At 42.4% G+C, this 11,110-nt stretch overlaps 1 protein-coding gene across 1 annotated transcript; it reads left to right on the top strand.

Moving 5' to 3' along the window:
* The first annotated feature begins 784 nt into the window (after positions 1-784).
* Positions 785-10,337, top strand: vstm4a (V-set and transmembrane domain containing 4a). The gene is made up of 8 exons (XM_062400443.1): positions 785-974; positions 2,170-2,625; positions 5,741-5,794; positions 5,900-6,007; positions 6,099-6,132; positions 6,415-6,563; positions 7,683-7,750; positions 9,244-10,337. Exons 1-8 carry the CDS (start codon positions 926-928, stop codon positions 9,397-9,399), a joined length of 1,074 nt encoding a protein of 357 aa, XP_062256427.1. The 5' UTR covers positions 785-925; the 3' UTR covers positions 9,400-10,337.
* Positions 10,338-11,110: the final 773 nt, after the last annotated feature.

The following is an 11,110-nucleotide window of genomic DNA, read 5'->3' as shown; positions in this document are numbered from 1 at the left end:
AACAAAGGATTTAGTCAAGGTTAGAAAACGACCGAACCACCTTATCTAAGCAGCCGCACATTTTCCACTGAATCCGTCCATCCGACAGAGGTCATATATAGGAAGGGTTAAATCTGTTGTGTAATTCCATTTGGCTTTGGCAGAGCTCAAAGCGCCAGCAGAAGCCCTGCCTCAGCAGTTTGGTCTGCCCAATAAAGCAGCAGGCTTCATACCACTGGGACAGTTTGACAACCACAGCCAGAGTCAGGCCCATGCCACTCTGTCCAGCAACCAGACAGGGAGAGGTCCCAGCACACACACACACATACACATAAGTGCATGAACACATGTATGCAAGCAGAAAAACAGCTTACATATATGAACACCAACATTTCCTCATTGTAAACATTATTGGGAAATGCAAGATGAGTACCAGTTGATTGTGAGAGTGACTTGGGTAATGGAAATGCATTTTCAGCACTTTGTTGTGTATGCCTCTCAAAATGACACATAATGACAAGGGCATGCACACACACACATAAACATACACACACACAAGCCACAAGACTTGACCGTCGCTTTAGGAGCCCTGGGGTTTTGGGCCAGGGTCCAAGACTCCTCACAGAAACACAGGAAATGACATTTCCTACATTCTGCAGGACACACAGAAAGAGGGAGAGAAAGGGAGAGACGGGCAGAGAGAGAGAGAGAGAGAGAAAGAGAGAGAGAGAGAGGGAGAGAGAGCACTGGGAGAGTGAGTGGGAGTTTCTAAGTGGGAACAGAACATTTACTGTTTCATATTACACAAAAAGCAGAGAAAGAGGAGAAGAGTTAATGGTGGGTAAGGGGTGGTGGTGGGTCGTGCGGTCCGGCTCTGTTTTGAATGTAGCTGCTAGTTGAGGTGCTGTGCAGTTGTCTGGGTTTATGGATTCGCTGACTGTGGAAAATGTACTTCTCTATAGTGGTCCTTGTCCTGACTAAGGCTCTGTTCACAGGTAAGTTTACCTTGTCAACCACAATGTAAGAGACAGAGAGCGAGCATGCAAGTAAGAGAGTGTGTCTGATGTTCTAACCTGGTGATTTAACATAAACCACAGTGGAGCCATAATTGTTGCGTTTATTATGAAACTTTGGTATGTAAATAAGGTCAAAACATCACCTGATAGTCACTGGATCTATACAAAAGTTGTAAGCCATTCTTTCATTATGGGTAATATTGACGTAGCAATCACAGCAAATGTGGCTTTGTTTAAATGGAAAGCAGTTGTGGCGTTGAGCAGTTTGTTCCCTGTGAGAAAACCTTAGTATAATAATAAGCTCCATACACTGCCATAAAGTGGACTCACAACTCATATGCCCTGTAATCGTTTGCTTATTTTCAGTTCTGTATATGTCATGTTAGTTTGAATCCCTTTATGTTGTCACATCAAGCAGCGTAGGAGCCTGAGGGAGATTCCCCACCTCACCCTGCAGGAAAAAAAACAAAAAACAGCAAGAATCCCAGATGGTCCCTGTTATCTTGTCGCTTTTCTCTTTGCTCTGTTTCGGAGAGTAAAGCTCTGAAGATGAATGTTTCCCACCTGTAGATTTTCTCCGCCCGTCTGATCACACATATTGTGTCCAGACCCAGTGTCTCTGCTAGAGACAGACCTGACCTCGCTGGCAGCGGAATCAAACACAACTACCTCCTCCAGGGTTTGTGCTTTTCTCGCTCTCAGTCCTCATCGTTTTTCTTTGCTATTACCAACTAAATTCCCACCCAGTGACAGAATGGCTTTAACTGTATAAAAGGAGAACTCGAGATAATGTGAGCTGTATAAATCCAAGTGGCCATTGTGGGGGCGCATATAAACTTACTTGCCACAATTATGTGTAATTGAGAGGAAATTAAACATGTTGCAAAAAATTTACTTTTTCCGTGTGTGGCACGCTACCAACTTAAAACGCAGGGAGGAGTCCCTATTGTTTTGTAAAATAGTACTTTATGGTTTGGTTTGATTGTATTGTGTCATTAAACAACATGCAACTTGCAAAAAATAAGGGTGATAAAGTGATAAAGTGGATAGCGCTGTTTGCAGCTAGAAGGTTCCCAGTTCGAATCCCTGTTGCTTTCCCGGGGCCTTTCTGTGTGGAGTTTGCCCCTGTGGGTTTTCCTCCCCAAGTTAGATTCTTTGTGTCTTTTTTCCACAGATGTATGTCACGCTCTCAATGTGACACTGACCCCAGGACCTGTTGTGATGGTAACAGAGAAAGACAACGTGACCCTGTCCTGCCTGGTATCTCAGAGGAAGAGGAGCAGCAGCGTTCTTATCCTTCACTGGTTCTTCTCACCTCTTGCTGCTCCGACTCTCCTGCCTCCTCCATCCTCTCCATCCTCCTCCTCCCCCCAAGCCCTGGACCCCTCCCAAGTTCTGATTGTGAAGATGGGCATAAAGAAAATGAAGCTGTACGGTAACTACACCCGTCATTTCCCCCAGCCAAAGTTTCGCCTGTACGAGGAAGCGGAGGGGGAGCTGTATCGGTTGCGGATCTTCAGCGTGGCAGGGGCGGATCAGGGGTTCTACACGTGCAAGGTTCAGGAGATCCGCAAATTCAGAAACACATGGAGATCATCATCCAATGGTACCAGCACCACACAGCTCACAGGTAACTGCAGGTGTGCTATTACACATCGTGCTCTTCATGTTGCCCGTGGAAAGCTGCAAGGCCACATTTTTGGCCAATGTTGGGGTGGAAATTGAGAGATGGAGGGTTTGAGAGTTGACATCAGCTGCTGCTTTTCTATTTTCCTGCTCTTTAAATCAAGCTTCAAGTGCTTGGAAGTCTGAGCCCCTTTTTCAGCTAGATTCTACTTGTCCTTGGGCAAGACGTCGGACTCTGACTGTCTCCTGGTGGGGGACAAGTTAGGCTGTGAACATCAACACAAATTATTTTAGAATTTCCCAACTTCCAGCATAATTAGGGATCAGATTGTAGTAACCTTTTAGCCTTTTGTCAGATCAAATCCAAGAATATGTGTTAACTCACTTGATTCAAGCAGGCGAGAAAAGAAAAGCACATAAGACACTGCATTGTATTACCTACTACACTTTTTTGTGCAACCCTTAGCACTGACAAGAAAGAATCAAAGGCAAAGGGGATTTCTGGTGTTATTACTTTGAACTGTTTTCCATGGAATACTCCTAGCTGTCCAAGGAATTCCCTCACAGCCACACACACACAGCGTGGCGGCTGGTGACTCCATGTCGTCTGGCAACAGAAATGCCTATATAAAGGACGAGCAATAGTTTTTGTTAAAGGATAAAGGGCAAGAAGAAGTGTCTAGCGTGTATTCTTTGACTCTATAGTGCTGTTATTTGCTGTAAGTACAGCCTATATGTGTTTCAGTGTGACCCCAATCCTCTGGCATTTCCATCTCAAAACAATGAGCTCACATATCCAAACCACACTCAACAATATCTCTCTGTGTGTTTTAGAGAGCGTGAGGAGTAAAAAGGTAGAGTGTTGCTGAGCTGGCTAAAAAGAAAAAGCTCTAAGAAGCAATAACCTGCTTTCTCTCAGAAAGTCCAAAACTCAGAAAAACATGACGTCAGCACTCTGGGTTCACTTTTATGCAAACCTCAGGAGAACGTTGACTTGAGGATTCAGTTGCACTGGAACTTATTTAAGTCTACATCAAATTTGGATAAGAACTGACCTTAATCAGATGCAGTAGAATCTTTTGAGATTTGATTGGATTCAATGCAGAGGACACATCTGTCAGATTGGGATGCACAGGATTTAATAGAGATTAAGGACGCTGCTAGGTGGAGCTATACGTTTGAATCATTTGCCCACTTTACCTTTCACTAGTTCTATGCCTGGCGCTTTAAGTGAGACCGACCCATCTGGCAACGCCCTGCCCTACATTCAGGGCAACGTCCCTCTAAGGAAGCCACACGACCTCAGGCATCTCCGACATGCATCGACCACAGAACCAGAAAACACAAGAGCTGACATTATGAGGGTAAACAAAGAGAAAACTAAGTTGAACTGTCAGTGAGATCCAGGGAAGCCCTCGGCCTGCAGAGCTCAGAGCAGAAATTACACCCCACTGAGATCTCTGCAACACTCTCACTACAAATGTGTTACACAGCGGGAAGATGGTTTGTCCTCTCCCACATCTTTAAATCCCACCTTCGGACCTAACGATGGAACATATGATGGTTCAGGGCTCTTTAAAAAAACCTGTACCGCTCTTTGTGCAACCGCCTGTGCAGACGTCTGTATAATCTGGATGCTATTTTGATACCGACAGCCAACCTGTTCACCTCAGGCTGCACGCGCAGATCAGATGCAGATTTTCTTTGTGGTTCCCCACACTGGGCAGATACGTGGTTTTCTCACAGTAACTGTTAACAGCTCACATGTCTGCTACTTAAGGACTCTGAGTCATCAAATTAGACTCAGCCACAATTTGTCTAATTATCAATTTTTTTTTAAGGCTACTATTATTTCTCTTTAAACAGTGGCTGGTCAAAACTCAGTAAAAATAGAATCAGTAGAGAGCATTCCTACGTCAAGGCCCATCAGTCTCCTTAAAATTCAATGTTTTGCTTGGACCTGCACGAAAATGAAAATGTTGAAAGCACTCTATCTGTAGATGTTAAAAAAAATTTAAATAAAGAGTCTGGATTGGTATTGCTAAATAATAAAAATGCAGACAAAAACATCACCTCTTGGCAGAGATAATTATATATACATATATTGAACATGTTGCCCCCCCAAAAAGTACATAATCACAGGGCTCTCATATGTCATATATGTAAACACCCTGTCTTCTTCTGTAGGTTTTTATTTGGTTAGTGGGAGTCACATGAGCAGACTGGGCTCCATCATTTTAGCTCACTGACATAAATGGGTGACAACCGCCTCCTGAAGAGGTTTAATAGGCCCCCAGTAGCGCGTACGTATGGGACAGATCGGGGTTAATAATCCCCATTTAATGGCCTGATGATTGCTAAGATTGCTTATATTGAATTGCACATTCGTCAATCTAGTCTTTTAACTCTTATCCCTGGCTGCTAGATACATATTCTAGATAAAAAAAAAGGATTATAGTGAATAATACAATTATTGTAAGTCAATGTTTCTGATGTCTGGTCACAATAAAAAAAACCTTGCTCCCTGACAATGTGCCGTCTGGAACAGGCCAGAAGTCAATTAGAGTTAATATCTTATCATTTCTTATTAATATGTTTATCAACCTGTGTTTTAAAAGACGTATTAAAATCTCATTAAGGGGAGCGGAGAGACACAGTAATTTATGTACACAGCTTCTCTCCTTGTTAAATAGCCCTGACCTATACACAGCCCATCATTCATCCGCACAAGCTGACGACTTCTTATTCACTCTCTTGTCACAGAGACACAGCAAACTGCAACGCTAAACAATAGTGCAGTGACCAACAGAAGGAAGTGGGTTTTCAAAGCAACAGGGAATCTCTAAAAATTCAAGAACAGCAGCATTGTGTGTGTGTGTGTGTGTGTGTCTTTGTGTTTGTGTGTGTGTGTCTATGTGTGTGTTTGTGTGTGTGTGGCGGGTTTGGCTGATGCTGCAGCAGACTCCCCCTTCTCGACAGCGGTTTTGATATTTCTGGAAACCACTGAGGCCGTCTGCTGTGTTGGGACAGTTCCCTCAGACAACAGCAATTTACAAAGATTTTTTTTTGTCTGGACTTGTCCTGTTTGCTGACTGTGTCTTTAACAATCGTTTCCCCAGTGCACTTTACTCTGGAGGGCGGCAGCAATGAAGGACTGTGGCGTTTATTTGCAGGTACAGTTTTCGTCTCTGGCTTTACTTCTATTTAGCGTTACAAAATAAAAGTCTGAAGATGCTGCTGATGATCCTTTTCTCACATGATCTCGTCACCTTTTGAAGATGTCTATCTGTGCGCTGTGCTGATCTGCTCACTGGGCCTGTTGTCCATCTTCCTGTTCACTCTGGTTCTCACGTGCCAGCACTTTCACAGACGACAGACGCTCAAAGGTAAATTTTCGTTACAGTAACTTTAAATTTCTATCTTTGTCTATTGTGCTATTAAGAAAACCTGATTTTTCTTCTGCTGTTTTCTCTGCAGCCAGTTACCTGCTGGTCAAGTGTCCAGAAAGCAGGTACATTAAGCTCTTTATCATGTGTTTCTGGTTAGAGCCAACGTTTTAGACAAAGTCACCTTTGGCTTTGACTTCTTGTGATGCCATTTTAATGGATCAAATTAATAATTAATGGCTCACAAAAATAATCAGAAGACAAATTTGAAAGAAAAGTCCATTGTCAGGCACAGCAAATTTCAGATTGCTTATATTGCATTTCTTAAGTCTATGTTATCTTTGATTAATTAATAATGAAAGTGTGAGTTTCAGTTGAATTTAGTGGTGAACCTCTGCTCCGCACAGCTCAGGAGAGACTGTGACCAGCTCCAGCAGCTCCTCCAGCTACTCCCCAAGGGCGCAGAGGAAAGACACCAGACGGAAACCTGACAGAAGAGTCACAGTAACGCCACCTGAACTACCAATAGAGCCTCCACCGCACATACCAGCCAAAGGTAACATGAATATTTGAGAGTAGGAGGCACAAGGTGAATTTTGTATTCCCTAAAAAGTGCAATTGAGTCAGTGGTTCACAACCTGATAAGCTTTCGACTCAAATTTCAGGGCTGGGGAGGCAAAAAGGTCCAGTTGTCACAGTCGCCCCCACCACACTCAAGTCGGGAACCATTGGGGCTGTAAATGTATTTTATGCAGCAAACTAAACAGATTTGATTCTAATATGTACAGGGAAACTATAAAGTGGGCACTTTATTTGTTTTTACCAGGGAGGGAGGGGGGGGGGGGGTCGTTAACCTGAGTCTTGCCTGCTTGCCGAGGATGGTAAAGTCTTTATGGATGTTTTAACAGCTCCCGATACGGTATAAGACATTTCCCCGTGCTGCTGATGATCACTGTACGGTGACAGACAATCAGTCGAAAGAAAATGAGAGAGAGCTCTCCTCCTGATCTTTTCGATGCCATTCAATTTCCACTTTATGAAAATAAACTGCGATTTAGTTACCAGCACTAACTAACTTAATTTTTGGTAATTTGGGTTTAAAGGGGATGGCATCTCCCCTCATCCCACCAACAAATCACCAACTTAATATGAACATCAGATGGTGGTTACCATGTATCATGGAGGAGACGGGTTCAGCTTCCAGTGCTTCCATATTTTTGCGTTGACTTTTTCTCTCAGGTTCCTCACACACTGAAGGCATTAGAGTCCCATGGAGCTGAGGGAGGCTCCAGGCCCTGAGAAAAATAAAAAAAAAAGCGAGTAAAGAAAACATGGATTAAATGAAGGTATCCAGCAAATACAAAAGCAGAAAAGGATATCTTCCGCATAATTCTATTTCCATGACGAAAACATCAGCAGAGATTTGGGCAGAAAACAGACTGATAATAGAACGTAATACTGTGTTGGGGTAAAGTCCCACTGGGTGTATCGCCTGAGGCTAATTCAGCACGGATAGAAACATTGAAAATGTCAGAATAAAGCTACTGCACCTCGACTATGTGAAGTATAACACGGCTGTGAAGGATGATTTCGATTTCCATCACGCAGCCATATTCGTGAACTCATTCCCCCTGGCTGTTGTTTTGAGTCAATTAAGGTTGTCTCCGTTTTTTAGTGCCTGTTGCTGCGAAGAGACCTCAAAAGCCCAGAAGGTTAAAGACTCAGCCGAGGAGATCTGCCGCTGTAAGTCTCTTTATTATCACCCATCATCGGGGCTCACTTATTCCTATGTCCACCTCTGGCATGACTCTATTTATGAATATGTGCTATTATTTATTATTATTATATTTGTTAATATGTATTTATTAACGTTTCAACGATTTTTTTTTCTCATTTACAGAGTTGTTATTGAGATTCGTACAAGAGGGAATTTGTCTCAAGACTGCATGATTGTCTACAGGAGTTTATTGCCATCGCTTCATTCAGTTATGAGCTTGATAATTCTATTTAGCTTTATTGCTTCTCAAACACAATTATTTATTTAGATTGCTTCATTGGTTTTATATCTACAATAAAAGTGTCAAACAAGTATATACAGAGGAAAACTGCTCAAACTAAGGATCATCAGCAGCTCCACCGTTGCCATTCGTGTGATTTTGCATTGAAATCTTGCTACGGAGATGTGAGCATTTCTTCTGCACGCACATACTGATTGAATTAGTGCAATGAGAAGGATCTGGGGATGTTGGATAGGAATCCGGTTGAACCAAATGAGTAAACTGAATGTTCCGAGAGGTCCTGTGAAGCCTGTAAACACATATTTTCTGCAGCTAAGAAGCACCATGGAGATATTTACCACAGACAGTGAAACTATTTTACTGTTCTATGAGAAAGATGTAATGCAGAGAAGATGCATAGAGGGAAAATCGGAAATGTTTATACTCTAAATACAACAGTTTCCAAGCCTGAGACCACTTTACCATTGAAGTTAATGGGAATGTTTGGACCCCACTGCATTCCAGATTCTGTGGGTTTAAGCACCCACGAGAATGCCTGGCACCCAGGTGTGCCAGCATATACAGTCCGGGACTACATATGTATTGATTTTATAAACAGTGTTGGTGCTACACCTGAGCTCTAAACCCTAACCACCACTTGGAGCGTCACTCCGGATGATCTAATCTACTACCATGAAGAAATAAAAACAATATAAAGAGAGGGCAAACTCAATTGAACTGGAAGGGCACTCAGGGAGTAACTACTTTCGCAAAGGCCCAACAGTCCCCTTAAGAAACCATGTTTTAATTCACTAGATGCAGATTTTTATTTGCCGGTTTTTAAAAACAAGATCTATAAATAATTTCCGGTGAAATCAAACAAAAACAAATGAAAATGATGCAAAACTGCTGTTCTGGATGCGCACAAAAATGTAATGAGTTCTTTCTAGACTCCAAGTCTCATGGTAATCTTGGTTATTTACAGACAAACTAAACAAAAACATAACCTCCTTGGTGGAGGTAACTATACAATAGTTCCTGTGGCCTATGGTTTAGGTTAGGGTTAGTCCAGGCTATGGTTCTTGCATAAGGTTTAGTTGGGGCCCTGATGGTCGGGCATTCAACTGTTGAGACCACCCACTGGCAGTAACATAAGTCCACAGCGCTGTATAAGCAGTTTTTTCCTCTATAACATTATCGAGAGTTTCATTCCACTTCTCTTTTCCCTCCCTCCTTCAGCCTCGAGTATCACAGGAGGACAGTCTGACATATGCAGAACTGGAGCTGGTTCGACCGAGGCCGGAGCCCCAGGCCTCCTCCGCCACACCGGACCCCGACCCCTCAAGCCCGGACACTGTGTACGCTCAGATCTTCTTCCAGGAGAAGCAGCTGTAAACACAGCGGCTCAGTATCTCCTCCGGTGAAGGCAGAGATTCAGCTCTGACTGAGTGGCATCAAAAAGGACTATAGCCTATTTATGAACTATCAATATGGCATTAGCTTTTGTTTCTTGGCTGCAAGTTCGCTACAGCTGCTGGTAAATGAGGCTTTTGTGTTTCCTCCCGGCAGTTTTTTGGGGTCTTATAATTCAGTTGTTTTGTTTGTTGGCATTGTTGGCCTGTGAGCCAGATGTTTATAAGAATGTTGTTACTGGTAACTATTCTGTATAAACTCAGGAGACTGTGTGGAGGTGTGTGGTGTCCATGCTCCATCTGCAGCGTCATGTCGCCGCGGCCACACTCAGCTTTTTAAATGCATTATAGCACTAATGAACAAAAATGAATAAACGTATGCCTGGGTCTGACATTCAAAGAGTTCAGCCTGTGATTCATACAAATGTTGTTTTTAATCATCTGTTCAAAGAGGTCTGGATTGCACTTTGTCAGATTTTATATGATGTGACTGGGGTCACAAGCAAATCTGTTTTAGATGACGAGAGAAAAAAATGACAACATGATATGACAAACAGCTGCAGCTCATTGTGCGTCTGACTAACGCAGCAGCACAGGCTGAGAAATGAGAAACCAATGACTTCTGTAATCGGTTAAAGAGAAGAGAACATTTGGGGAAAAACACTTTTGTTCTTTGGCAGAGCGTTAGATGAGAAGATCTCATTTTAACTAACAAGTGGAAGGCTGCAGGCCGGCGGCTGTTAGCCTAGCTTAGCATTAAGAATGAAAGCAGTTGGAAACACCTAGCTTGGCTCGGCTCGAAAGTCTTTATTTATATATATATATAAATTCGTATAAATGTCAATATCGAACCCTTGTGAAAAAGAACACACAAATGTATGGAACTTAAATATGCACAAATAAATGTAAATACATAATATACTTGAATATATAAAGAAAAGAAATGTATTATTTTTAAATGTAAAATGTAAACAGAAATATTTCCTACACTAGTCTGTAAAATAAAAGTTTTAATTTTGGCAAAATTAAAGATACTTTTTTAAATACATTATAATACAGTAACATCTTTAAGTTGTGGTTTTTCAGGGGTTGAATAAAATACGAGAAGGCACAGAAATGGCACGGGGAGCCTTCTGCTTTGGATTTCAAAGCCTCAGAGGCTCAGACATAAACAGCCAACATGAATCCTGGAAGCAGCAGGCATTACGCTCAAGTACCGGGAAAGGTGAGGGGTGTGGGCCATTTTGTGAAGGTCAGCGTGAGAGAGAAATTGATGAAGATCGAGACGCACACAGAAAGAATGATGCCCATCCACACCCTTCTCTCTGTGAGTGGGAGAGATGGAGAGAGAGACCATCATCCCCCATAGTTCAGACTCACTGACTAGGATGAACCCGCTAATGACTACATTTATTCAAATTAGACTAATTGTAATCATGGTTAATAATTAGCTTTACAGTGCATTATAATTGGGTTAGGCTACAAGATGGTTCTGCCTAGGTGCAATAATTTATTTGATTTAATTATTCTGAGGAACCCAATGGTTTGACATTTCATATCATAAAACCAGCGGTGTAGAGAGAATGGAGATGGCCGTTGCCTTTAGAGAAGGTCATTGCTCGCTCTCTGGGAAAATTATGAGGACTATTTTCCACTCTATTAAGCTACTCCACTTAGCACAATTAGCCGCACAC

The sequence above is a fragment of the Platichthys flesus genome, chromosome 12 (assembly GCF_949316205.1).
Source record: "Platichthys flesus chromosome 12, fPlaFle2.1, whole genome shotgun sequence".
NCBI lineage: Eukaryota > Metazoa > Chordata > Actinopteri > Pleuronectiformes > Pleuronectidae > Platichthys > Platichthys flesus.
The sequence above is the reverse complement of the archived record's forward strand: the minus strand, read 5'-3'. Positions and strand labels throughout refer to the sequence as shown.

Coding starts and splice junctions, on each gene's coding strand:
- vstm4a (XM_062400443.1), top strand. CDS start 926: ATGTACTTCTCTATAGTGGTCCTTGTCCTGACTAAGGCTCTGTTCACA. Junction 2,626..5,740: donor CAGCACCACACAGCTCACAG/GTAACTGCAGGT, acceptor TCGTTTCCCCAG/TGCACTTTACTCTGGAGGGC. Junction 5,795..5,899: donor ACTGTGGCGTTTATTTGCAG/GTACAGTTTTCG, acceptor CACCTTTTGAAG/ATGTCTATCTGTGCGCTGTG.